The sequence below is a fragment of the Ahaetulla prasina genome, chromosome 4 (genome assembly GCF_028640845.1).
Source record: "Ahaetulla prasina isolate Xishuangbanna chromosome 4, ASM2864084v1, whole genome shotgun sequence".
Lineage (NCBI taxonomy): Eukaryota > Metazoa > Chordata > Lepidosauria > Squamata > Colubridae > Ahaetulla > Ahaetulla prasina.
The window spans coordinates 83,162,845-83,188,711 of NC_080542.1; the positions used below are offsets into that span (position 1 = coordinate 83,162,845).

Genomic DNA, 25,867 nt, shown 5'->3' on the forward strand with positions numbered 1-25,867 from the left:
AAACAAACAGTCATACATTAAATTTTTAAAATCTAACACAATTATAATCCTTCTCTCTCACATAACCTGACTTCTTCCATTAAAATCAAAAACAACGTTCTTCATTCAAAGGCAATCTGAAATTTCTTAATCTGATATCTATTTTGAATATAATCAATCCAATTCTTCCATTCTTTTAAATATTTTTCTTGAGTATTGTCTTTCAAGAAGGCTGAGATTTTAGCCATCTCAGCCAAATTGGAAACTTTCAATATCCATTCTTCTATTGTGGGTAATTCTTTTTTCTTCCAATATTGTCCAATCAACAGTCTTGCTGCTGTTATTAAGTTCAAAATCAACTTAGTCTCAATCACTGTACAGTCCGTTGTTATTCCCAAAAGGAAAAATTGCGGTAGGAACTTTATCTTCTTCTTCAGAACATTCTGCATAATCCACCAAATTCTTATCCAGAAAGACTTAATTTTCTTACAAGTCCACCATACATGAAAATATGTAGCATCATCACAATTACATCTCCAACATTTCGCTTGCATATCTGGATACATACATGATAATTTCTTAGGATCTAAATGCCATCTATAAAACATCTTATAAAAATTTTCCCTTAAATTCTGCGCTTGCGTAAATTTAACATTTCTAACCCAATTTTTTTCCCATGTTTCCAACATTATTGGTTCTTGAATATTCTGTGCCCATTTTATCATACAATCCTTTATTAAATCTCTTTCAGAATCTATTTCTATCAACACAGTATACAATCTCTTTATATGCCCCTGGGTTTGATTTCTAATTTGTTTAACCAAATTTTCTTCATTTTGAATAATACCAATTTTCTGATCTTCTTTCCATCTAGCCTTTAACTGTCCATATTGAAACCAAGTATAATTCCTCCCTTCTTCTTTTAATGTATCCAAAGATTTTAGTCGTAGATTTCCCCTCTCATTATATAAAAGATCGTTATAAGTAATCATTTCTTGTTCCTGTTCTATATTTATATTCTCTACTGCATGCCGAGGACTTGCCCATATAGGAATTTTATAATTTAAATTATAATAATATTTTTTCCAGACACGCAGAAGCGAAATTCTCAACACGTGATTCTTAAAAGCTTTATCTACTTTCTTATCATACAATAAATATGCATGCCAACCATATAATAAATCATAACCTTCTATATTCAAAATCCTTTCCTCCGTCAAATGAAACCAATCACTTATTAACTGAAAGAACAACTGCTTCATAATATAGTTTTAAATTAGGCATTTTTAATCCTCCTCTTTCCCGTGTATCTTGCATTATTTTCATTTTGACTCTCGCTTTTTTCCCTTCCCATATAAATTTATTAATTCCAATCTGCCATTCTTCCAAATTTTTATCTTTCTTAATTATTGGTATCATCTGAAACAAGAACAAGAATTTAGGTAAAACATTCATTTTTATAGCTGCTATTCTCCCCAACAAAGATAATTGTAATTTTTTCCAAGTATTCATTTCCTTCTGAATTTTCATCATAATTATTCTTATACAATTTTACATTTGATGAAGTAAGAAAGACTCTAAATATTTAACCTTTTTTACAATTTCAAATCCTGTTATTTCCTCTAGTTTTTCTTTCTGGTTCTTAATCATATTTTTGGTTAACACTTTTGTTCTATTTTGATTCACTTTAAACCCTGAGACCCTTCCATATTGATTAATTACTTCCAACAAATATACACTCAAATTTATAGGCTGAGTCAACATAACAACCAAATCATCTGCAAATGCTCTGACTTTATATTCATGTCTTCTAATTCTAATACCCTCTATCTCCCTTAACTCTCTTATCTTATCCAATAAAGGTTCCAAAGACAAAATAAACAATAAAGGTGATAAAGGACACCCCTACCTCGTTCCTTTCGCAATTTTAAAACTATCTGTCAAACTACCATTAATTATTATCTGCGCTGTTTGCTCTTCATAAATTGCCCTAAGTATTCTTATAAAACCATTTCCAAATTGCATTTTGTCTGTTAATTTGAATAATAATTCCCAATGCAAACGATCAAAAGCTTTCTCTGCATCCAGAAAAATAAACGCTGCTGGAATCTGATTTTTCTTATCCAAATATTCCAATAAATTCACTATCTGCCTAACATTGTTCCTCATTTGTCTCCCCTTTATAAAACCAGACTGATCAGTATGAATCCTTTGTTGTACAATTTCCATTAACCTATTTGCCAATATTTTCGCAAAAATCTTATAATCATTATTCAAGAGTGAAATCGGTCTATACTTCCCAGGCTTTGTACAATCCTGATCCTCTTTTGGTATCAGTGAAATAAAAGTAGTCCTCCATGATGGTGGCACGCCCCCTCCCATCTGTATCTGATTAAATACCTCCTTAAGTGGACCGACTATCTCATCGTGTACATTTTTATAATATATTGCTGTTACTCCATCTGTGCCCGGGGATTTCCCTGCTTCTAATTATCACCAAAATAATTTCTTCAGAAGTTATAGGCCGATTCAACTCTTCCCTTTGTTCACTAGTTAAACCTTTGACCTTGTATTCTTTCAAATATTTATCAATATCGATATTCAATATTGTATCTCTAGCATATAAATTTGTACAATATTCCAGGAAAGCTTTTTTAATTTTATCCTGTTGAAATCTCACCTTACCCTTGTATTCAATTCTTTCAAAAGTACGTGCTTTCTGTTTTTTCCTTAACATATAAGCCAGCCACCTCCCTGATTTATTAGCATTACAAAAAGTATTATGTTTAGCATATTGTATATTTGTTGCCACCTGGTCTGCCATTAACATATTAAATCGACTCTGTATTATCCTTATCACATCCCTAATTTTTGAATCATGTGGATTATATACCAATAATTGTTGTTTCCTCTGAATTTCCTCTTCTAAATACCTACGCTGTTTTTGTAATTTTCTCCTCTGTCTATTATTCGTATATATTAAAACACCTCTCATAAAGGCCTTGCTGGCGTGCCAAACCATTTCTATCGAAGTTCCCTTATTCAAATTATAATCAAAAAATTCTTTCATTTGTTTGTTACGTTGATTTACATTATACTCATATTTAAACAAATTCTCATTTATTCTCCATGATCTTCTGCCTCCTTCTTGTTGCAATTCCATCCATACTGGACTATAATCAGTTAAACACCTTGGAAATATCTTCGTTTTCTTAACGCTAGAAAGCAAGTCATTAGTAATTAATAAAAAATCAATACATGAAAAAGATTGATGTCTATCCGAAAAATAAGTATAATCTCTGTCTTCAAAATTCTGTATTCTCCAAATATCTCTCAACTCAAGATCTTCCATCATCTCAAAACAAGATTTAGGCAATCTTGCATGCATAGGAAAATTCTTAGAGTTTTCTTGTCTTTTTTAATATCCATTACACCATTCAAATCTCCTAATATGATAAACGTTTTAAAATCCCAAGAAGTCAATTTTTCATGTAACAATTTATAAAAATTTTCTTGTTGTTGATTAGGTGCGTAAATACCAATCAAAAGTGTTTTTTTTCCTTCTAATACCAATTCAAAAGCTATATATCTTCCTTGAGTATCCGCTTCAATTAATTTAGCTCGTATATTTAATTTCAAGTGTATATCACTACACCATTTTTCTTATTCGAAGATGAAGAAACAAAATGTTTTTTTGTTTTTGTTTACATTTATACCCCGCCCTTCTCCAAAGACTCAGGGCGGCTTACAATGTATAAGGCAATAGTCTCATTCTATTTGTATATTTTTTACAAAGTCAACTTATTGCCCCCCCAACAATCTGGGTCCTCATTTTACCTATCTTATAAAGGGTGGAAGGCTGAGTCAACCTTGGGCCGGGCTCGAACCTGCAGTAATTGCAGGCTTTGTGTTCTAATAACAGGCTTCTCTATTGCCTGAGCTATCCCTAATTTTGCCTGAGCTTTACCTAATTTTGAGTTAATCAAATATTTCTGATCTGATAATTTTATATGTGTCTCTTACAAACAAATCACATCATTTTTACATTGTTTCAAATAATGAAACATTTTTCTTCTTTTCTGTGCTGAATTCAAACCATTAACATTCCATGTCAGAAATTTATTTGCCATCACTGGCATCTCGAAGCCTCTGAGCAATCAGCTGAAAACTCTCACTCTTCGGCCTAGCTCCTCCCACAGCTTCAGAAGTAATATCCCATTCCTTTCTTTGTAGTTGTTCCTCTTTCTCCTTATGCTTAATAGCTTTCCTTGTCATTCTTTGTTCTTGAGGTTGTTCTTGAGATAATGACATCACAGGTGCCATTTCAGCCTCCTCTCTCATTTGTCCCTCTTGAAGGCTTTTATCCACTGCTTCTACATCCACTTTCAACACATTAAAAATAAAATCTTTTGCTTTAAGCTCTGTATAAATTCGATATTTCCTGCCCTGAAAAAACACTGTTAAACCAATTGGCACCTCCCATCTGTATTGAATCTGATGTTTCTTGAGCTCTTGTGTAAAAAATCTAAAATCCCTCCTATCCTTTAACATTTTAGCAGAAATCTCTTTCAGGACCAACACCTCCTGATCTCCTATTTGTAATTTCTTTTTGTATGTAGCCTGCAAAATCTGATTTCTCATTGTGGTGGTCAAAAAGTAAATTACAATATCTCTTGGGAGCTTTTTCTGCCTCGCTACCCATGAATTAACTCTATATGCCTTATCAATTTGAAAAGCAACATCTCGAGGGTCCAGTCCTAACATTTCAGCTAAAGCTTCTGAAATAACTTTTTAAAGATCTTCTTCCTTCTGTTCTTGAAGGCCCCTAATTCTCAAAGCCTTCTCCCTCGCCTTATATTGTAACACCACCACATGATCTTCATTTTTATCCAATTTATTTTGCAATTCTCCCACTTTATTTTCCAAATACTGATTCGTTTGACTAATTTCTTCCATTTTATCTTCTATTACTTCCAAATTTTTTGCCAAACCTTGAAATGCCATCAATAAATCTTCTCTAATTTGTTAATTATTCTCTTTAATTTCCTCTCTAAGCTGGTCCTTCACCTCATAAATATTTTTCATAAGTTCCTTAAATCTTTCTTCAGAAACTCTATTCTGTTCCTTTAACATATCTTCCAGATTTGATTCAGACCCCCTCCTCGTTATAGGGGCTTTAGGTGGTTTAGAAGCCATTCTGATTTAAATGAAGTCTCAAATTAAGGTTGTAAAATAAAAACCGTCACCTTGCTTCCTATGGAGAGCTTCAATTCAGCTGGAATACACAAAGACGCAGTTTCACTTTCTCTCACAAGCAGCCTCCAATCCACTTCCTCTCAGATGCCAGTTTTTTTCCTTCACTAAATCAAAGTGAGGAAAAGTTTTTCCTTCTTTTTTTAAAAAAATAGAAGTCAGCTCTCTTCTTGTTTCCCCAATGATCAATCACTTGTATTTGTCCTGTCTGCTTCCAGTATTCAAAATGGAATCAATTGAGCAGAGGTGGGCGTCTTCCTCTCGTCCTGCCTAATTAGCAGGGTCGCACCGAGTCCGGAGCAAGGCTGAATTATGCAGGATCCCCTCCAAGGCTCCGCATAACAAAGCAGAGCCCCTGGGGCAATCTTCTGCTCTCCAGCCGCTCTTCGCTAAACTCTTTCATCCAGAGAAAGCTTTGAAGCCGGCTAACAGCTGTTCTTCGCAGTTTCACCAGCTTTTACGGGATCTCGGTTCGGGGCGCCTTTCCAGGCGTCCTGCGGGGAAGACGGAAGCCACCGGAAGCGTACTGTTGGAAAGTTTCTATCTTTCAGGTATTTCTTTATATCCTCCTCCTCTACCTTCTCCTGGGTATATAGGTGTTTCAAAATAATTGTGGGCTATTCTCTTTATTTCATCTAACTGATGGTGGATATTCCCCTCCTCGTCCTGCAGTTGTACTATTGATCATTTTTCCTTATCCTTTTTTAATTTGTATGCAGCCATCTTTCCAGCTTATTAGCATGTTCGAAATGTTTTGTTGCCTTAAGCTTTTGGGCCATTTCCTCCTGGGAAAGCAAATTTATTTTATGTTTAGTCAGATCCCTTTCTTCTCCAGTTAGGTGGGAAAACGGCCGTCAGGCAAGGGTTAACTCGTCTGTCCAAGCTTCACGGATTGAATCTGCAATTCTTTTTAGCCCCGCTTCTTCCCCTGGGCTCTCCAGTTTTTGACTCGATCCCTAGCTGGACAAACGTGTCTTTCCTTAGCTCCTGCTCATTGGTTGCTCTTTATTCAGGACTTTTCCCTTCTTACCTAAATTGCGTTCCAGCGTGAAGGACTAAGAAAAGTCTGAAACCGCTGAAGGCCACTCGTGGCGCTCGGGCTGCCGGCTGGCAGATTCCCAACATAGCAGCCTCTTTTCCAGCCTAGAGGCTTGCTTTGCTCCCCGATCGATCTTATCGGGTGGAGCCCTAGCTGCGCTTACAGCCTTTGCTCAACAGCGTATTCAGCGCAGTAGATTGCCGTTCAGAGCCTTATCTCTTTGATCGCTCCTCTTCGTTCAGAAGTTTGGCGGCCAGCGTTTTCTCCAGCGATTCTTCCAGCCTCTCACCGTAAGTCACCGGCTGGTGTGTGTGTGTGGGGGGAAACAGGAGGCCGTTCCTTTTTGCCGCCATCGAGCTTGACTCAGCGGCTACCCCACCCTTCGCTAGCGCCAACAATTTTGGCGTGAAAATACTCCGGTCGCCATTTTGGGAGCTCAAACGGCAGATCGGGTTTTTCTATAGCCTCAATATTAACTCCATAGGAGTTCTAGCCTACTGGGGGCACAAAAATAATAGTATTTGGCTCTTGATTTATTGCAGATACTAGCAAACACCGTTCTATGAAGCCTTCATCCAGTTCCCAGTCCTCTCAGCGTGAGGATTCTGGGGAGGGCACTTCACGAGCCTCCAGGAAAACAAGGCCAAGTCCAAATTAACCACACATTCTGTGGTAGAAAAGAGGAGGCATAAGGCCCTTGAAAAAGCTGTATCTAAAGCCCAACAGCAGGCTTCTCCTCAATCACATCCTCCTCTTCAGTCAAGGGATAAACCTAGAGAGGAATCAGCGCTCTCACCGATATCTGCTACCTCCTCTCCTTTCCTTCTAACTGGTCTCCGGATCATCCCAATGCAGATCCTCCTTCTATTCCCTTGGACAGTGGCCCACTATTTCAGACATTGTCAGACACCATATCTGATCAGGGCCCTAGTGCAAATCCTAACTCCCCTCCTCAGGCTCCATCTTCTTCCTCTTCCGCTATGGCTGCTGGAGGTTTACAGCTTCCCCCTGGGTTTGGGGAACTCATTGCAGAGGCTATCAGATCTAGCATGAAACAATGCATTCAACAGACCCCTAGATCTTCCGAGTCTTCAGTCCAAATCCAACAGGAACCTCAAGGTTCTGAATATTCTTTGTCAGAACATGACCATGCTAATTCCCCAGATCATTCAGTCCAGGAAATTTTATCAGAGGAGGATATTTTACTGGATGAAGCTATGTCAGAGGATGAGGGCCTTGAACAAGACCAGCCATCCTTCATCGGTCTTTTTAAACCTCAACACTTTAAATCATTACTATACAAAGCCAAACTGACTACTTGCTTGGGAGAAGCGTCTACATCAAAAGACCGCAATCTTACTGAGGAGGATCCTTCTACGTCATTATTTTCTGAACCGTTGGTTTCCACGGTCATGGTTCCGGCTCCTAAGCTTTTCACAGACGTAGTACATCGCCAATGGGGTGTCCCGTGCTCGGGACCTTACCCCTGTGGTCTTGACAAACATTTATACAATATGGCTCCAGAGATGTCTGACATATTACAGGTTCCCTCAGTTGACAGCCCCATAGTGGCGCTTGCCTCTTCATCTCATATCACGGGTCCTTCTGAAGAATATCTCCGTCCCAAGGACAAGAGATCCGAAAAGGTTCTGATCAAAGGTCATCAAGCGGCCGCCTGGTCATTTAAAGCAGCAGCAGCAGCTTCGTTCTTCAACAGAGCCACCATTTTATGGTTAAAACAACTACAAGCTGGAAAACCAACAGCTGATTCTAGGTCTCACCAAGACCTTAACAAAATCATAGCGGCTCTTGAATACTCTGCTGATGCTACACTCAACTCCACTTGTTTTGCATCCAAGGCTGTAGGCTCATCTATCATAGCACACAGGCTTCTCTGGCTCCGTCACTGGCAGGTGGATGTCAAAAACAAGTGGAGACTTGCATCTGGACCATTCTCGGGAGATAAATTGTTTGGTGCAACTCTCAACCCTCTCCTCATCGAGACTAAAGACAAATGGAAGATTCTCCCTTCCTTTTCCAGAAGATCCAATTCTCGACTGACCCCTAACCCCCATACTCAATCCTTTCGAGGTTCAGACTCCAGTTTCTACCAGCCACATCACCAACGGCCTTACCAGCCCAGAGGGAGTTCTCACCAGGACACACAGGTCAGGTCTTCTTCCAAATTTTCTTCCAGAAGGCCATTTAAAGGGGGGAGGGGCAGAGGGTTCCGCAAATCAAAGTAGTACATCTTCTCCCCCTCCTATTGGCGGACGTCTGTCCCTATTTACCGACCAATGGGAAAATTCCACATCTGACGCTTGGGTGCTTCAGACGGTCCGTCAGGGCCTTTTCTTAGAATTCTTCTCCAACTCTCCGAAGGTTTTCATTACTTGTCCATTATCTCGCAATAAGTTTAACCAAATAGTCATGCAACAGGCTATTGATCATCTTCTTCATATCGAAGCAATTCAGAAGGTCCCTTTTCCTCAGCGGGGCCTGGGGTTTTATTCATGTTTATTTGTAGTACGGAAATCCTCAGGGGGATGGAGAGCAATTCTCGACCTCAAGTCCTTAAATTGATATATTTCCTATCGAAAATTCAAGATGCAATCATTACACTCTATTTTAGAGGCCATCCAGCCTGGAGATTTCCTTTCATCTATAAGATTTAACAGAGGCTTATTTACATATACCCATTGCCTCTGGTCACAGGAAATTTCTCCGCTTCTGTTACAATGGCCAACATTTCCAATATACAGCTCTCCCATTTGGCTTATTCTCTGCTCCCAGAGTATTCTCTAGTTATAGGAGCATTAATTGGTCACATCAGATCTCACTCAATCCGTATCCAATATTACCTTGATGATATCCTCATCATGTCAAGGTCAGAATCAATGGCCCTACAGGACCTAAATACTACCATCCAAATCCTCCAGGCCCATGGTTTTTCCATTAATTGGTCAAAAAGTCATCTCTCCCCCACCACCAAGATCCAACACCTGGGGGCCATCATTGATTCCGTGCAATCCATGGTTTTCCTTTCTCAAGAACGCCAATCTAGTCTCAGAGACCTGGCTATTGAAGTCATGTATTCACATTCTGTAGCCTTGAAAGCTTTATCTCAATTGTTGGGAAAAATGGTTTCCACATTTGGCATTGTTCCCTGGTCTCGCCTCCACAGCAGAACCCTGCAATGGACTCTTCTTCCACACCAACGAAACGGGCAGGACAATTCTCTCTCCAAGATTTGTCTTTCCCAGAAGACAGTATCTTCTCTTCGATGGTGGACATCAGACACCATCACCAAAGGCAGTCGGTTCCGGGAACCCAACAGGATCACGCTCACAACCGATGCCAGCCTCACAGGTTGGGGAGCCCATCTCGGACCCCACATGGCTCAAGGCCTCTGGTCCTCACAGGAACAAAAGTACAACATAAACCTGCTAGAGCTTCGAGCAGTTTGCAAGGCTCTTCTTCATTTCAGCAAGCTGGTGAAGGGTCACGACATTCTCATCCTCACGGACAACACCTCAGCAAAAGCCCATATAAACAAATGGGGAGGCACTCACTCCAAGTCCCTAATGACAGAGACTGTTCAGTTGGGTCATTAGGCCGAACTCAACCTTTCATCTATCCGGACTGCTCACATCTCCGGCCCGGCAAATGTTTGGGTAGATGCCCTCAGCCGGCACAACTTGGACCAAGCAGAGTGGAAACTATCTCCGACACTCTTTCACGAAATATCTCTCCGCTTTGGTCGTCCAGAAGTGGACCTGTTCGCATCACAATCAAACCATCAAATTCCCAGATACTTCACAAGGTTCCCATTTCCGGGAGCAGAAGCAATGGACGCCCTACGGTGCCTTTGGCCTCCAGGTCTCCTTTATGCATTTCCTCCCCTTCCCCTGCTTCCCAGAGTAATCAGGAAACTGCTGGAGGAAACAGCTGAAATCATCCTTCTGGCTCCCCACTGGCCCAGGAGACCCTGGTTTGCAGATCTACTATCACTTTCGGTGGCAAAACCTTGGCGCATTCCAGACGACAAAATTGTTCTCACTCAGGGCGCCCTTGTCCATCCGGAACTGCAATGGTTGCAAATCACTGCCTAGAGGTTGAGCGGAGTTTCCTAACTCGACTCAACATTTCTCAAGAAGCCATACCTACAATTCAGGCGGCTCGCCCTCCATCCACAAACCGCATATATCAGGCCACATGGCAAGCATTCTCTTCCTGGTTCAGTAAATGAGACATTCCTCCTACAGATCCAGAGTTGGGCCACATCATAGGGTTTTTACAGGATGGCTTGAAATCAGGCCTCACGCCCAACACTCTTAGGCGACAGGTTTCTGCCATTTCGTCATTACTTACCTATGGTTCTTCAAAATCACTCACCAGCAACACTGTCATCCGACTCTTCCTAAGAGGAGCTACCAACTTACACCCTCCCATCATTCACAGATACCCTTCCTGGAGTCTTGATAAAGTACTTACGGTCCTAACTAGATCACCGTTTGAACCCTTAAGGGAAACTCCTCTACGACTTTTAACGTTTAAAGTATCCTTCCTTATTGCCATCACTTTGGCACGTCGCATATTGGAATTGGCAGCCCTCTCAACAAGAAAGGACCTATGCATCTTCCATCTAGATCGAGTCATTCTATGCCTCAATCCCATCTTCATTCCCAAAGTTAATTCACTTTTTCACCGATCTCAGGAACTGGTTCTACCGAACTTCTCCCCCACGCCCACACACCGAAGAGAACACGAATGGCACACGTTAGATGTCCGTCGGGCACTTAAGTTTTATCTACACCGCACTTCAGTTTTCCGTAGAACAGAAGCTCTTTTCGTCTCTTTCCAACCTGCTTCCTTAGGCACTAAGGTGTCTGGTCCTACCATTGGCAGATGGATACGTGCCACAATAGCTATGGCCTATGAAAAACATGGTCTACCCCTGCCTAAGCACATCACGGCACACTCCACCAGCAGCGCGGCCACGTCGGCAGCTTGGTCCACCCAAGCCCCCTTGGAAGAAGTCTGCAGGGCAGCTACCTGGTCTACTCCCACGCCCTTCATCAGGCACTACAAGATCTATTGTTACGCCTCAGCGGAAGCTGCTTTCGGCAGAAGGGTTTTGCAGAGTGCAGATTGCAGATCTCGACAATCCTTGATTCTTCAGCTGGCCAGCACCCACCCTACTGGACATCAAGCTTTGGTATGTCCCTTGCCTGACTGCTGTTTTTCCACCTAACTGGAGAATGGATGTTGGACTTACCTGAGACCTCCTTTCTCAGAGAGGAGGAAAACGGCAGTCAGCCCCACCCTTCTGGCCCGGACTATTCATATGGGGGAGGGTGGTTACTAATTGTTTATCATTTCAGAAAGACAAGATCAGTCTGCGTCAGCTTCTTCGCCAAAAACTGGAGAGTCCAGGAGAAGAGGCGGGGCTAAAAAGAATTGCAGTCTGGATCCATGAAACTTGGACAGACGAGTTAACCCTTGCCTGACTGCCGTTTTTCTCCTCTCTTAGAAAGGACGTCTCAGGTAAGTCCAACGTCCATTCTCTAATTCTCTTATCTGGGGAGGTCTGCCTTTTACATTCTAATTCTTCCAATTTCTCTTGTAAATCCAATTGCTGTTTTCTTTTTTCTCTATTTCTCCTTGCCCCATATGCAATAGTCAGGCCTCTGACATAAGCCTTGGTTGTATCCCAAAGGTTCTGTAAAGTCATGTCCTCATTTAAATTTTCCTGCAGGAAAAAATCCAGTTCTTTTCCCATCCATTCAATATACTTCTTTTCTTTTATTACTTTTTGATTCATGGTCCATTTTTCTCTTGGTTTAGATCTTCCTCTCCATTTTAGTGTCAGTGGGTTTTGGTCTGCCCATATATTAGTTGCTATTTCTGCTTCCTCTATATTTTTACTTAATTCCAAATCCATCCAAATCTTGTCTGTTTGGATCATGAATCGTGGGTTTGAATAAAAAGTGTATGTGTATATATATATATATATATATATATATATATATGTGTGTGTGTGTGTGTGTGTGTGTGTGTGTGTGTGTGTGTGTGTGTGTGTGTGTGTGTGCGTGTATATATATATATATATATAGGTCTTTGGTTGTTCGGGTTTTCTCCCGTGTAAAATTGGAAGTGTCTTGGCGACGTTTCGACGAAGTCTCATTCGTCATCTTCAGGCTTCAGCTTCGTGCTTCTGGGAGCAATGTGTGATCGCAGCTGTTTCTTCCTTTTAACTGCTAGTGGGGGTTTGAACTGATTGGGTGGGAGCTTGGCTGTGCTCTGATTGGATGGGGGTTTTTCTGTGCTCTGATTGGCTGGGGGTGTGTCCTGTGTTGGTGGGGGCTTGGTTGTGCTCAGTCTAATCTGTGCTGCAGGGGGATTTGAGCTGGTGAGCTGCATAGCTGTTGTTTGGCTTTGTGGTCGTGTTACATCTTCATAGTGGGTGTCAGTCTGCTGCATGAATGGATTGGAGGGGTTTGAAATGGCTAATGTTGCAGCTGCGGTCTGGCTTCTGGTCCTTGGTCGTGCTTCATGATCAGTGTGGGTTTGGGTCTGCTTTCTGGGTGGATGTGCGGTGGTGACATCCTGTGTGGACCTTGTGAGTGTGGGTCTGGTGTCATTCCTCGTGTTAGGGACTCGTTTGTCAGTAAGGGCGGGTTATATATAACAAATATATATATATTTGTTTTCTGAGGTTTTCACGGGTGTTTGTATATAGGTCTTTGGTTGTTCGGGTTTTCTCCCGTGTAAAATTGGAAGTGTCTTGGCAAGACACTTCCAATTTTACACGGGAGAAAACCCGAACAACCAAAGATAGATAGATAGATAGATAGATAGATAGATAGATAGATAGATAGATAGATAGATAGATAGATAATTAATTTGTGGATTTTGTTCTCTCCAGGTATCTTTTAAATTCAACCCTTGCACCATATCAAAAAAAGTTGACGGTAAATGTCTTCCTCTATTTTTTATTTTTCTTCCCCGATCTGTAATCTTGCTTTGGATCTACGACCGAATTAAAATCTCCCAGTAAACAAATATTTTCACTTTCCAATTCCGCTATTTTTTAATGTAATTTGTAATAAAATTCCCCTTGTCTAATATTTGGCGCGTAAATAGCCGCCAATGTCATCTCTTTTTTTTTTTGTCTTGTCATTATTTCAATTATTTCAATTACTAAAATTTTTCCCTCCTCATCTGCGTAAATTTGCATCAGTTATAACCAATCCTTGATATATATAACTACTACTCTCTCTCTCTCTTTTTGTGGTGCAAGAGCTGAATAAAGTTTTCTTAATTAGAGGCTTCCAATAAATGCCTTTGTTGTCTTTTGATGTGGGCTTCTTGTAGGCATGTGATATCTGTATTATACTTTTGTAATTTAGCTAGAATTTGTCTTCTTTTGGCTGGAGAGTTTAAGCCATTGATGTTGATCGAGATTAGTTTAATTTCTTCGTCCATTGACCTTCTACTGACAGCCCTAGTTTCTTTTTCTTAAATTCGGTTCTGTTGTGTCCTTGACCTTGTCCCTATTCTTTCCTGCTCCTCTTTTTCCATCTTCTCCTGTACTTCCATTTCCAACTCTTTTCCTTCTTCCTGGCTCTTAACCTCTGTCTCCTCCTCACTCTCACTTTCCATCTATTGCTAAGAACTGATCATAAAACTCCTGTGCCTTGTCTATTGTATCTAATTAATTTTTTTATCTTGCCAGGTCATTAGCAAGCCCTCTGAAATCAACCACCTAAACATGATTTTATATCTAATAAGTTGGGAGGAGAGAAAGTGTTAACTCCGCCTTTATTCTCTTACCTTTTGGGGTATTTGTTTAAGAGTCAGAATCTCTTTTCCTTTGTATGTCATTGTTGTGTCTCGGGTTCTTCTATTTATTTCATCTATAATTGTCCTCTTAGTAAACCGTATATCTACCTCCCTTGGCAATTTATTCCACCGTGCATAGTTAATATGCACCCTATACAGTTCATCAATCCCCTGTTGCAGTTTGCTCTTACTCAACTTCAAACTACCCGCCAACAACTCTACAATAAGATTCAGGAGGTCTTCTTCATTTTCTTGGATATTCTGAAATCGCAAGTAAAACGTGGAATTGTCCATTTCCAGAAATGTTATTGCCTCTTCAAGTTCTCGATTCTTTGCCATCAGTTTCTTTTCTGTCTCTTCCAAATTTTTTTTTGTCTGTTCCGTTCTTTTCTTCGCTACTTTTATCCTTTATTCTTAACCATTGACTCTTGTATTTCTTCCATTCTCTCGTCTAATTTTCTTATGTTGCCTTTGATCTCATCCACGTCATTTTTTAAATTCTTCATGGTTTTCCCCAATCAATTCTTGTGTTTTTAGAAGTACCTCCTGAATCATATTCAGAGTTGTCTGCATGCTTTGTAAAATTGAAGTCCCTACTTTCTCACCTTCCAGCATGTCCCCTATCAGCTTTTGTCCTGCTCGAGAGGCAATCATTTGTGTAACTTTTTTTGCAGTTTTGGTTACTGTTGTTGTATTTGACATATCTAGTTTCATAAAGAACTTCCTCCACAAGATCATACAAAGTTCTATTTCCTTTCTCCTCCTGTAGTTTATCTTTACTATCAACTCTTAGATATTGAATATTCTTTCAATTATAATTTTTTAGAATGCATTAACTAGAATAATCACATACTTAAATATTTATGGGCCTCTGGTGGCTCAACAGGTTAATGCAGCCTGTTATTAACAGCAACTGCCTGCAATATTGCAGGTTCAAGTCCCACCAGGCCCAAGGTTGACTCAGCCTTCCATCCTTTATAAGGTAGGTAAAATGAGGACCCAAATTGTTGGGGGGCAATAAGTTGACTTTGTATATAGTATACAAATGGATGAAGACTATTGCCTGACATAATGTAAGCCGCCCTGAGTCTTCGGAGAAGGGCGGGATATAAATGCAAATTAAAAAAAAAAATTAAATAGAATAATTAGTTAATAGTATAGTTAATAATAAAGAAATAATTGATGTTTAATTCTATCTTCCAATCTTATCAATATCTGTTTCCCCTATAAATTAAATTAACAATACCTAAATCAACATGAGTATATTAATTCAGATAAAGAAAGGGTATATAGGCAAAGATACAAGACTAAGAGAAACAATAATAATAATTATTCCAAATATAAATTATTTATCCCTATTTTCAATTATCTTTATCTATTTATATACACTTACTTATAATATATCACTATTTTCAAGAGTCAGTTAGACAACAATTTTGGTCCCCACGATGTAAAAAAGATGTTGAGACTCTAGAAAGATTGCAGAGAAGAGCAATAAAGATGATTAGGGGACTGGAGGCTAAAACATATGAAGAACTGTTACAGGAACTCGGTATGTCTAGTTTAATATAAAGAAGGACTAGGGGAGACATGATAGCAGTGTTCCAATATCTCAGGGGTTGCCACAAAGAAGAGGGAGTCAAACTATTCTCCAAAGCACCTGAGGGTAGAACAAGAAGCAATGGGTGGAAACTAATCAAGTAGAGAAGCAACTTAGAACTAAGGAGAAATTTCCTGACAGTTAGAACAATCAATAAGTGGAACAACTTGCCTGCAGAAGTTGTGAATGCACCAACAGTGGAAATTTTTAAGAAAATGTTGAATAGCCATTTGTCTGAAGGTTTCCTGCCTGGGCAGGGGGTTGGACTAGAAGACCTCCAAGGTCCCTTCCAACTATGTTATTATGTTATGTTATTATGCTATGTAACAAATAGTAAGAATAATAAAAATAGAGAAAATCTAGATGTATACCATATTATTTACTTCTAAATAGAGACTATACACAATATATACCTATGGCTTCTAATCTCCCCAGCCTAAAGTTTCTTGGTGGTTCTAAACAAGTTCTCCACTCTCCTAGTTCCTTGCCCTATCAGATCCTCTTCCGTTCGCTACTTTCCAGTTCTTTTGTCCAAGATGTCTGTTCCTCTTAATATGCAGTCACTGTTACTGTCACTCTAATCCACATTCCAAGCCTCATCGTTTAAGTTTTTTTTATCCACAATCCACCTTTTTTCACTTTCAAATCTCAATCATATTAGTCTCAATCTTTACCGGAATTCAAGTTCTTTCCTATCTTTTCCTTTCAACTCCTTGTCCTCTTTTCTCTCTACAGCTTCTTTCACACTGTTCTGCTCCACCGCCCAACGTGCCACTTTTCCTCCTTTTAGATACTTCCTTGTCACACCTTTTAAGTTCCACCAATTAGGGGAAGTAGCCGAGTAACTCACTCTGTCCTGTCTTTAATCACCAATGTTTTGAGCTGTTTTTCCTCTTCTTGCTTCCTTCTCTATACAAATGGGCTGTTACGCCTCCGGATCCGACCATTACAGCCAGTCTCTTCCGTGCTGAAGTTCAAGGAATTCTTCTTTTCGTAACAGGGGATTGCACACCTCCCTGTTACGCTGAGAATTTCCCCACTACAGAGCCGACCTCTTCAGGGTCAGTTCTTGCCTTTACTGGCTTCCAAGCGCAGAAAATTGATCCAAGAAGACAGAGCTCCATTTCTTAGATCGCAACACGATGACGTTACCCCGGAAGTCATCCTCAAATTGAAAAATTTTAAGGACTATAAATTTAGGGGATTTTGAGGAACGGTTTTAGGACTGTTAAAATTTTATTAATACTGGTGTTTTTGGTGTTTCTGGACAATTTGGATATTGAAATTTTGGTGGAATATTGAGCAGTGATTAGGGTAGAATATCTCACAAAATGTTTCAGCAAGAGAAAACAAACTATAAAGAAATATTATTGATGTTTCAATGTATTAAGGAAAATATAAAAAGGAATCATAGGGAGATGATGGAATTGATGCATGATTACTGTGAGACTAGGAAAAACCCTGAAAATGACAATAAAAATGAACAAAAAATTGAGAAAATAGAGGAGAATCTAGAAAGAGCTGAAGAAAGAATAAAGGAGATAATTCCAAAAATGATACAAGCAGATAAAGAGATGGAAGAGATAGCAATAATTTCTAACATGGAACAAATAGAATATATTTTAAAAATTCAAAATAGAAAAGAGAATGAAGAGAAAGATCTCCTAAAAACAATGGGGAAACTGCGAATAGGTGCTCTAGAGATTCGACAACAAGAGATAGATGCTATGGCAGAGGAAATATTTAGATCAAATAAACATGATACATGAGTTACAAGATACCAGAGGAGAAGCGGGAAAGATTCACCAAAAAGTTAATAAGAGTTGAAATTCTAAAAAGGGCAAGAGATGATGGATAGATATAGAATATTTTTTAACATGGTGGTTATTTTAGTAAGTGTTAGAAAAAAGAAGTAAAACGTAGAAATTGAGAAAACAGTATTATGTATACTGAAACATATTATAATTACTATGCATACACAAATGCTAGAAGTTGAAAAATTATGATTATGTATATTTAAATGGTAATACCATTATCAGAATTGTATGTAAAGTATATTGATCCAGATAATACACTGTTCACCAAGCACTTATGGATGTTAAAGAAAAAATCATAAATACAATTATATTTAAAAAAAAGAAATCATCTATGCTTCAACTTTGTTGGTACATTCCAATGATTCTGCCTTCTCACGCTAACCAACTTGCTCAGACTGAATAAGCTGCTTGGATAGGCAGCAAAACGTGTCTCAAAAAAATAAATCTAGTTGCCATGACTCAATTTCAGACAACCCAGACAAAATGACTGAGAATCTTCATCGACATATGTCTATCTGCTTGCCTGCTGCTATGACAGGATAGGCGGCTTTATGGTGTGTCCAGTGGGCCGAATCGCATGCCTCCCCACCTCTGCTCAGATTCAACTATGCTGCACAGATTGCGCAGCCCTAGCGTGCGCCAGCCAAGGGTCTGGTGGATTGCAGCAGCTGCCAGACTGTTGGGTCCTGCGCACTCACTGCCTGCTGTGCTGGCCAAGCCCCCCATCAGGGCTGATGATTTTAACTAGGGCTTATTTTGGGGGTAAGGCTTAAGGGTTACGAGCAACCTAAAAAATCAGGGCTTATTTTCTGATTGGGTCTTATTTTTGGGAAAACATGGTATTATATTGCACTGAGTAGTTTGGAGTAAGTTTTTATTACAAAATTGATTTTTAAAATGGTCTATTATTTAAAACATAGGTTGCCCAGTAAAAGTAATGATTTTGGTAATGTTTTATTTATAAATCACACAAATTACGGGCAGTTTCAACATAAAATTTGTGAATTATAGCTGTAACTTTCTTATATATTAAAAAAAAAAAGACGAGGTACTTAGCTGATTTTTACTCTCTTGTATTTTCATCCCAAATGATATCCTCATATACTGATCCAAGAAAATAAATATCATATATTAGAATTGGATTGTGTGTGTGTGTGTGTGTGTGTGTGTGTGTGTGTGTGTTGCTGAGCAACCACCATATTTTTAGGAGTGTATAATTTAATTGAATGGTAGTAGTGAACCAGCATCTGATAGACTCCTTAATTTGTGTGCACCAAGTTTGATTTAACACAGGTGAAAGAATTTCAGGTTTCTGCCATCAGTTCATCCTTTATTCGCTCAACCTTCATCCTTTACTTCCTGATAGATGAAACTAGCTTCCTGAATTGTTGACTGAATCCATTTTTATTGTCTTGGGAGGGAAAATCACAACATGTCAAGTTCAGACCCACAAGATTCAATTCCCAAAATCTGCACAACCACTGGACAGAGCCAAAAAAAATGCAGCATATTCTTAACATTTGGATGCCATCTTGTGGCTATCTGAATATTTATAACCAAGATTTGATAACACTAATCAAATTTCTGATCTTCTTGATCAGAAAGATTATTGTTTTTTTTAAATAATCAGCATGCTATTCAAGCTGATTGTATCCTTTTCTGCTCCAATGGGTTTGAATTAAACTCTGAATTTGATTAATTTTTGTAAATGCTTACAATAATTTTCTAATACATTTTTAATTTTGTAATAGATTCAAAGTCTGCATTTCTGAAAGTTTACACAGAAGTGAATCTTTGGAGGAGTTTGACTTTACTCTGGCAATTATTAATTATAGCATAGTTTTTGTGGCTTAAGTGCAGCCCATGGCGGCAAGAAAATTGCCTCCCCTGCTTCATAGTAAGACAACTGAGATTGAGGATTTAGATTATCGAAGAGAAGATTACTTATAAATCAGAAAATTTCTGATTTGTGTAGCGGAAACATCTGTATTGACTGATGACTATTCTCTAGCATTTGCAATGGAAATTCTCCTTGTTCTATGTGTCAATGTAGAATATTATCTGAAAAATTTGTATGTAAAAATATGCTTTGAAAGGTTTTATTCCTCAGGATGCTTGGTCATTGTAGTTAAGAAGAGAAAGTATATAAAAGATCATTTTTGTATTTACCTCTAGAAGCTGATCCTGAAGTTGGGAAGATTATATTCCGGAAACCTCCTAAGCGTTCAGCAGAAGAGAACTATTTTGGTTTGACAGTTACTTCAAGTAAGAAAATTAAAGAGATAAAGAAGAACTCTCCAAATTTTCAAAATTCAGCTAAGCAAGTTAAGAATAAAAGCTTGCTTTCTTTTGATGCCGAAGAAAGTGATGATTAGGAACAATCTATAATTGCTATATACACTTTTTCTTAAAGCAAAATGCTAAAAGTACAATGTGGAAGCAGAAACACAGGCTTTAAATTTTATAAATGAGGCTTTGCATTCTGCACTTAGAATTACTTTCACATTTTTACCCATTATACCCATTGTAGAGTGCAAAACATTTTATTTTATTTATTTGGGACTATGAATGTAAATATTACTTCAGGAAAGCTTCCTGTTCTTTCTTAAAATGCTGAGGAAATTTATTGGGATTATGCTCATGCTAACTATATTGATTTCAGGAAAGATCCTGACACAATGCAGGCTTTGGTAGAAAAATATTTGGAAGTCCAGTATGCTTGTAACTAGAGTTGGATTGTGTTGCTACAAAACATGTAGCAGGATTAACTATATAAGGCTTCATCAAGGTGCTGATCTGAACAGCTGTTTTTAGTAAAGCTGATATTCTACTGCTACTACTAATTGACTGTAAAATTATTTTGTCTTTATTTACCATTTACCCCATTCTTCAGCAAATAAAGATTTTCTCTGTATATAATATTTTTCTTATTACCGGTATTATAAATGATTATCCTTCAGTGAAACTACCTCTTTGATCGTCCTCAGAATCTTTTGAAAAGGAAAGTAATAGGGCTAGATATTACCAGTGGAACTGAATGCTTAATATTTAATATTTAATAAGCCGAAGTAAAAAGGGGGAATAAGCAACAACTGATAATAAAAAGTGGATGATAGTGTGGGAAAACATCTATAGAATATTGGGAGAGCAAAACAGGGTTTTGAAAGAGATGACTAGCATTGCAACAATGACTCTAAAGGTGGAGGGGGAAGCATCATATCCAATGATAACAACAGCCTCCCCATCAAACCAACGGCTGACGGAGGGGTCATCAACGATGGAAAAAACTAATACAACCCCAAGCATGCAAACAATGAAAGATACACTGATGTTGATCCAAGAAACAATGATAAAAATGCAGGAAACGATGTTTAGCAATCATGGAGAACTGAAATTGGATATCCAGAAACTGGACAATAAAATGAATTCAATACAGGAAGCAATCCAGAAAAATGAAGAAAAAATAAACATAGTAGAAGCCAAAACAGAATGAATGGGGGAAAAACTAGATCTGGTAGATCAGAAATTGATGGCAATTAATAAAGATCTCGAAGATTCAAGAATACAGTTGGAAATGGACTGGGCATCCTTTTACTTAAGATTTCAAAATGTGAGGGAGGAAAAAGATGAAGATATAAGGCAAATAATGGCAGACATAATAGCAGAATCCCTCCAAAGAGATAAACAAATTCTTAATGAACTGGACGAAATATACCAAATCCAAATGAATTATGCTAGACGCCATAAACTGCCAAGAGAGGTTCATATTAGATTTGCCCAAAAGAAAATCTGGGACATCGTCTACAATATTACACAAGAAAAACCAATGAAATACAAAGAAAAGGAAATCATTACATTAAAACAAATCCCAAGAAGAGTCAGAGAACAATGTAAGGACTACCGTTTCTTGGCTTCACAATTAAACAAACAAAAAATCTTATTTAGGTGGATACTGCCAGAAGGAATGCTTGTCTCCTGGCAAGGCAAAAAGGTGAAAATAGATAGCTTAGAGACGGCACAGGATTTTGTTGACCAATTGATGGGTAATGAGGAAGATCAGAGTAGTAAAGAGGAGATGGAGAATGCAAGTCAAGAAGAAGATCCACTGCAAAGCCAGGAAGCGAAAGGAGGAGCCCGGGAAGAGAGAAGTAAGAAGAAAAAAAGGGAAATAAGTATTAAAACAAGAACCCAGATAGTTACAAGGTCCAGTGGATATTAACATATGGCAGATAAAGATGAAAGATTTAAAATTATTGATAAATGTGAATGGATTAAATGCAGCGGCCAAAAGGGGACAAATATTCACAAAGTTAGCTAAACAAAAAGCAGACATTGTGTGCTTCCAAGAGGTACACATTCGAAAGCAGAATGAAAACTATTTAGATTAGATTAAATTAGGGAAATTATATACAGCACTGGCAGAAAAGAAGAAGAAAGGAGTGGTGGTTTACATCAAAGAAGGAATAATAGCCAATCAATTCTATGCAGACCCAAAAGGAAGAACTTTGATGATAGAAATAAAAAAGGAAATATACCAATTTTGTTATAGTAATTTATGCATCTAATAAAAATCAAGGAGAATATTATAAAAAATTGCACGAAAAAATAATTGCACCAAGCTATAGGAATATATGTATTGTGAGTGATTACAATGGGATAGTGAAAAAAGATTATACTAGCAATTAAAAAAAAATGAGAAAAACAGAAACATATTACCCAAACCCTTTTTTAGAATGATAAGCCGAATTAAATCTGATTGACTTGGAGAACCCTGCACCCAAAAGAAAATAAATTTACATTTTACTCCAACTCCGATGCATCTTGGTCCAGAATCTACATGATTTGGATGAATAAGGAGTTAGGCATAGAAATAGAAAAAATTGAAATTTCCCCAAACATGGGCAGATCATAATCCCCTTGAGATAATTTAGAGAGGCCAAAAGAAAAAAAGTAATAGATGGATGCTAAACCCCAAATTTTAAAAGAGAAGGAATATATAGAAAGAATAACAAAGGAATTGACATTATTTTTTAAAGAAAACAAAAAACAACTTACCTCCCTAACAAATCTATGGGATACGATGAAAGTTTATTTAAGGGGGATAACAATAGCTTATATGGCAAAGAAAAATAAAGAAAAATGGAAAGAACACAATACCCTAACGAAAGAAATTGGAAAATTGGAGAACCAACTACAAACAAAACCAGGAGATGATTTAGTCAAAGAAACTTTGACTCTTGCTAGACATAAATTAAATTTACTAGAACAAGCAGAAATTGCAAGAAAATTAAAATTCTCTAAACAAAATTTCTTTGAACATGCTAGTAAGACTGGACGGTGGTTGGCCTACAAGCTGAAGAAGGAGAAAGAGGAAAGAATTAGCCAACAACTATATGATGAGATGCGGATTCCTCAAAATAATGAAGAAAGCAAAAGAGAATAGTACAAGATTATTATGCGAACTTTTACAAACAAAAGGAAACAGCAAAGTACAAAATTGGTAATTACCTATTGGAAGGGCTTATGCTGCTAGAAGAACAAAAAAGGGCAATGTTAAATAAAGAAATAACACCAGAAGAATTGAGTGGGGCAATCCTAAGACTTAAAAACAATAAGACACCAGGACCGGATGGACTCCCAGAAGAGGTTTATAAAAAACTGAATGAGATTATAGAAATATGTATTGAAGCACTACAAGAAGCAAAACTACCAGAATCGTGGAAGGAGGCACACATCACTTTAATTTTGAAAGAAGGTACAAATAAAAATTAAATTAGTAATTAAAGACCAATATCCCTATTAAATGCTGATTACAAAATATTCACGAACATAATTGCAGAGAGGATGAAGAGAGTGTTGGACAAGATTATACATTCCGACCAAAATGGCTTCCTACTAAATAGGGTAGGACAATATAAGATAAATAAAGGACAATATAAGAATACTAATAGACACTGGAATATTACGAAGCTCACCCAGGGAAACAAATGGCTCTTATTTTCCTGGATGCCCAAAAGGCCTTTGATAACCTTAATTGGCAATTATGATTAGGCAAATCAGAAACATGAAAATGGGAATTAAATTTAAAAATATGATAGAGGCAATTTACTCGACGCAAAAGGCAAAAATAATAATAAATGGCAGAAGTAATAATAAATAATAAATAAATAAACACCTTCCAGCTAACCAAAGGTGTACACCAAGGATGTCCACTGTCGCCACTCCTTTTTATCTTAACATTAGAAGTATTCCTAAATAGCATAAGAGCAAATCAAGAAACAAAAGGAACACAAGTTAAAGAAGAGTTCAAAGTACAGGCCTTTGCAGATGACATGGTATTCATCATTGAAGAACCTTTGGAATCTGGTCCCACCCTAATACAAAAAATAGAAAAATATGGGGAAGTGTCTGGACTTAAAATCAATAAAGGGAAAACTAAAATGATAGTTAAAAATTTAATAACTAAACAGAAGAAAGAATTGGAAAAGGAAATGGGTTTGCAAATTGTAAAAAAAATCAAATACTTAGGAATAAGGCTAATGGCAAGATGTGCATCACTAAAGGAGAACAATTATATACTATTAGCCCCAAAACTAAAGAACAATTTGGAAAGATGGGGGAAGTTACAACTATCACTTTTAGATAGGATAGCAGTTATGAAGATGAATGTCCTACCTAAATTGCTATACTTATTCCAGACAGTCCCTATATTATTAGATAAGAAATTTTTCAGAGAACTTAATAAAATTACCACAAAATTTGTTTGGGCAGGAAAGAAGGCAAGAATTAAATTATCCTCTCTTCAAGATAGTAGAGATAGGGGTGGCTTTGGACTTCCAGCATGGGAACTGTACCATAAGGCAGCATCTTTGGTTTGGATAAGGGAATGGGTCAATTTAAATAACAGAAGAATCATAACATTGGAAGGCCATGACTTACAAAAGGGGTGGCATGCTTTCATGTGGGATAAAGGAAGTAAGACACACTCATTTTTATAGACATAGAATAAGAGATGTATTTGTACAAAATTGGCAAGACATAAGGAAAAAACACTACATGAAATTCCCGGCTGATTATCCACTATGGAACCGATGATCCACCCCAACACACTAGACATAAATAAGATGCCAAGATACTCAGAAATATTAGACAAACAGGGAAAACTCAAAAATATTCAGACACTAAAGGAACAGGGAATATCTCTAGATTGGTGGCCATATTTACAATTGCAATCCAGATACAAGAAAGACATGGAAGAATTCGGAATTAACACGGAACCAGAACAACTAGACAAATTATTGATAGGCTCAGAAGGAAAATTGATATCTAAATTATACAATCACTTATTAGAGTTTGATAGAATGGAAGAGGTGGTGAAAGAACCGATGATTGCATGGGCAAAGAATATAGGGCACAATATAGATTTGGATAATTGAGAAATAATCTGGAATAAAAATTTAAATTTAACTAAATCTACTGCCTACAAGGAAAATCAATATAAAATGCTTTATCGCTGGCACCTAGCGATAAAGGCTAGCTAAAATGTACCCGAATTTAAGTCCAAAGTGCTGGAAATGTAATCAACATCAAGATGCCTTCTTTCATGTTTGGTGGATGTGCCCCAAAGTGAAAAAGTACTGGGTCAAGATACAGGGATGGCTACAGGATATAACAAAATGCCAAATAGAGCTGAACCCAGAAACATTTCTCTTGGGAATGCTTAAAACAAAACTTGTTAAAAAAATGATATTTGATTTTACACATACTAACAGCGATGAGGATTGTGTTCGCACAATATTGGAAACACAATAGCATACCACCAGAGAGTCTGGTTATCCAAAAATATATGATTGTGCAGAAATGGATAGGCTTACCATAGAATTACAAGAAAAAGAAAATTCAGAATACTATGCGGTCTGGGAAAATTGGTACACATGGACAAACAATAGAAATAGAGAATAATATATAAGGCAATATAAGGCTATTGATTAGATGCGTATAATGTTTATAGAAATTATATGGAAGGAAGATCCGAAATATACAATAATGTCAAATTTTGTTGAATATGCACTGATGTTATGAAAAAAGAAAATCGTAATAAAAAAGAAAAGAAAATTACACAAAAAACTTTGTAAGTCATAACAAATAGTTACAACTCTAAATATACTTATTTAATACAAATATTCAAGTTTGTATATAGTTTTAACACAAGGGTGTCAATCTGAAGGCCCATGGGCCAGATCCAGCCTGCAATGTGATTAGATCTGACCCATGGGACCGCTTTGGAAACAGCGAAGGACCAGCCCACAGCACCTCAGCTATCTGTATAATCTG

The 25,867-nt window shown here is 37.8% G+C and overlaps 1 protein-coding gene across 3 annotated transcripts in view; it reads left to right on the forward strand.

Annotated features, from left to right (window-relative positions):
• The window catches only part of KIAA1143 (KIAA1143 ortholog), a 49,176-nt gene that overhangs the window by 17,562 nt on the left and 5,747 nt on the right, over positions 1-25,867 (forward strand). For 2 of the 3 annotated variants that reach the window (XM_058182901.1, XM_058182902.1), the window contains exon 3: positions 19,709-19,798. In XM_058182901.1, the coding sequence (XP_058038884.1) occupies positions 19,709-19,798 (90 nt within the window). Of the gene's footprint in view, positions 1-19,708; positions 20,466-25,867 lie in introns of those variants that run through there. The other variant, XM_058182900.1, reaches the window with a different exon arrangement.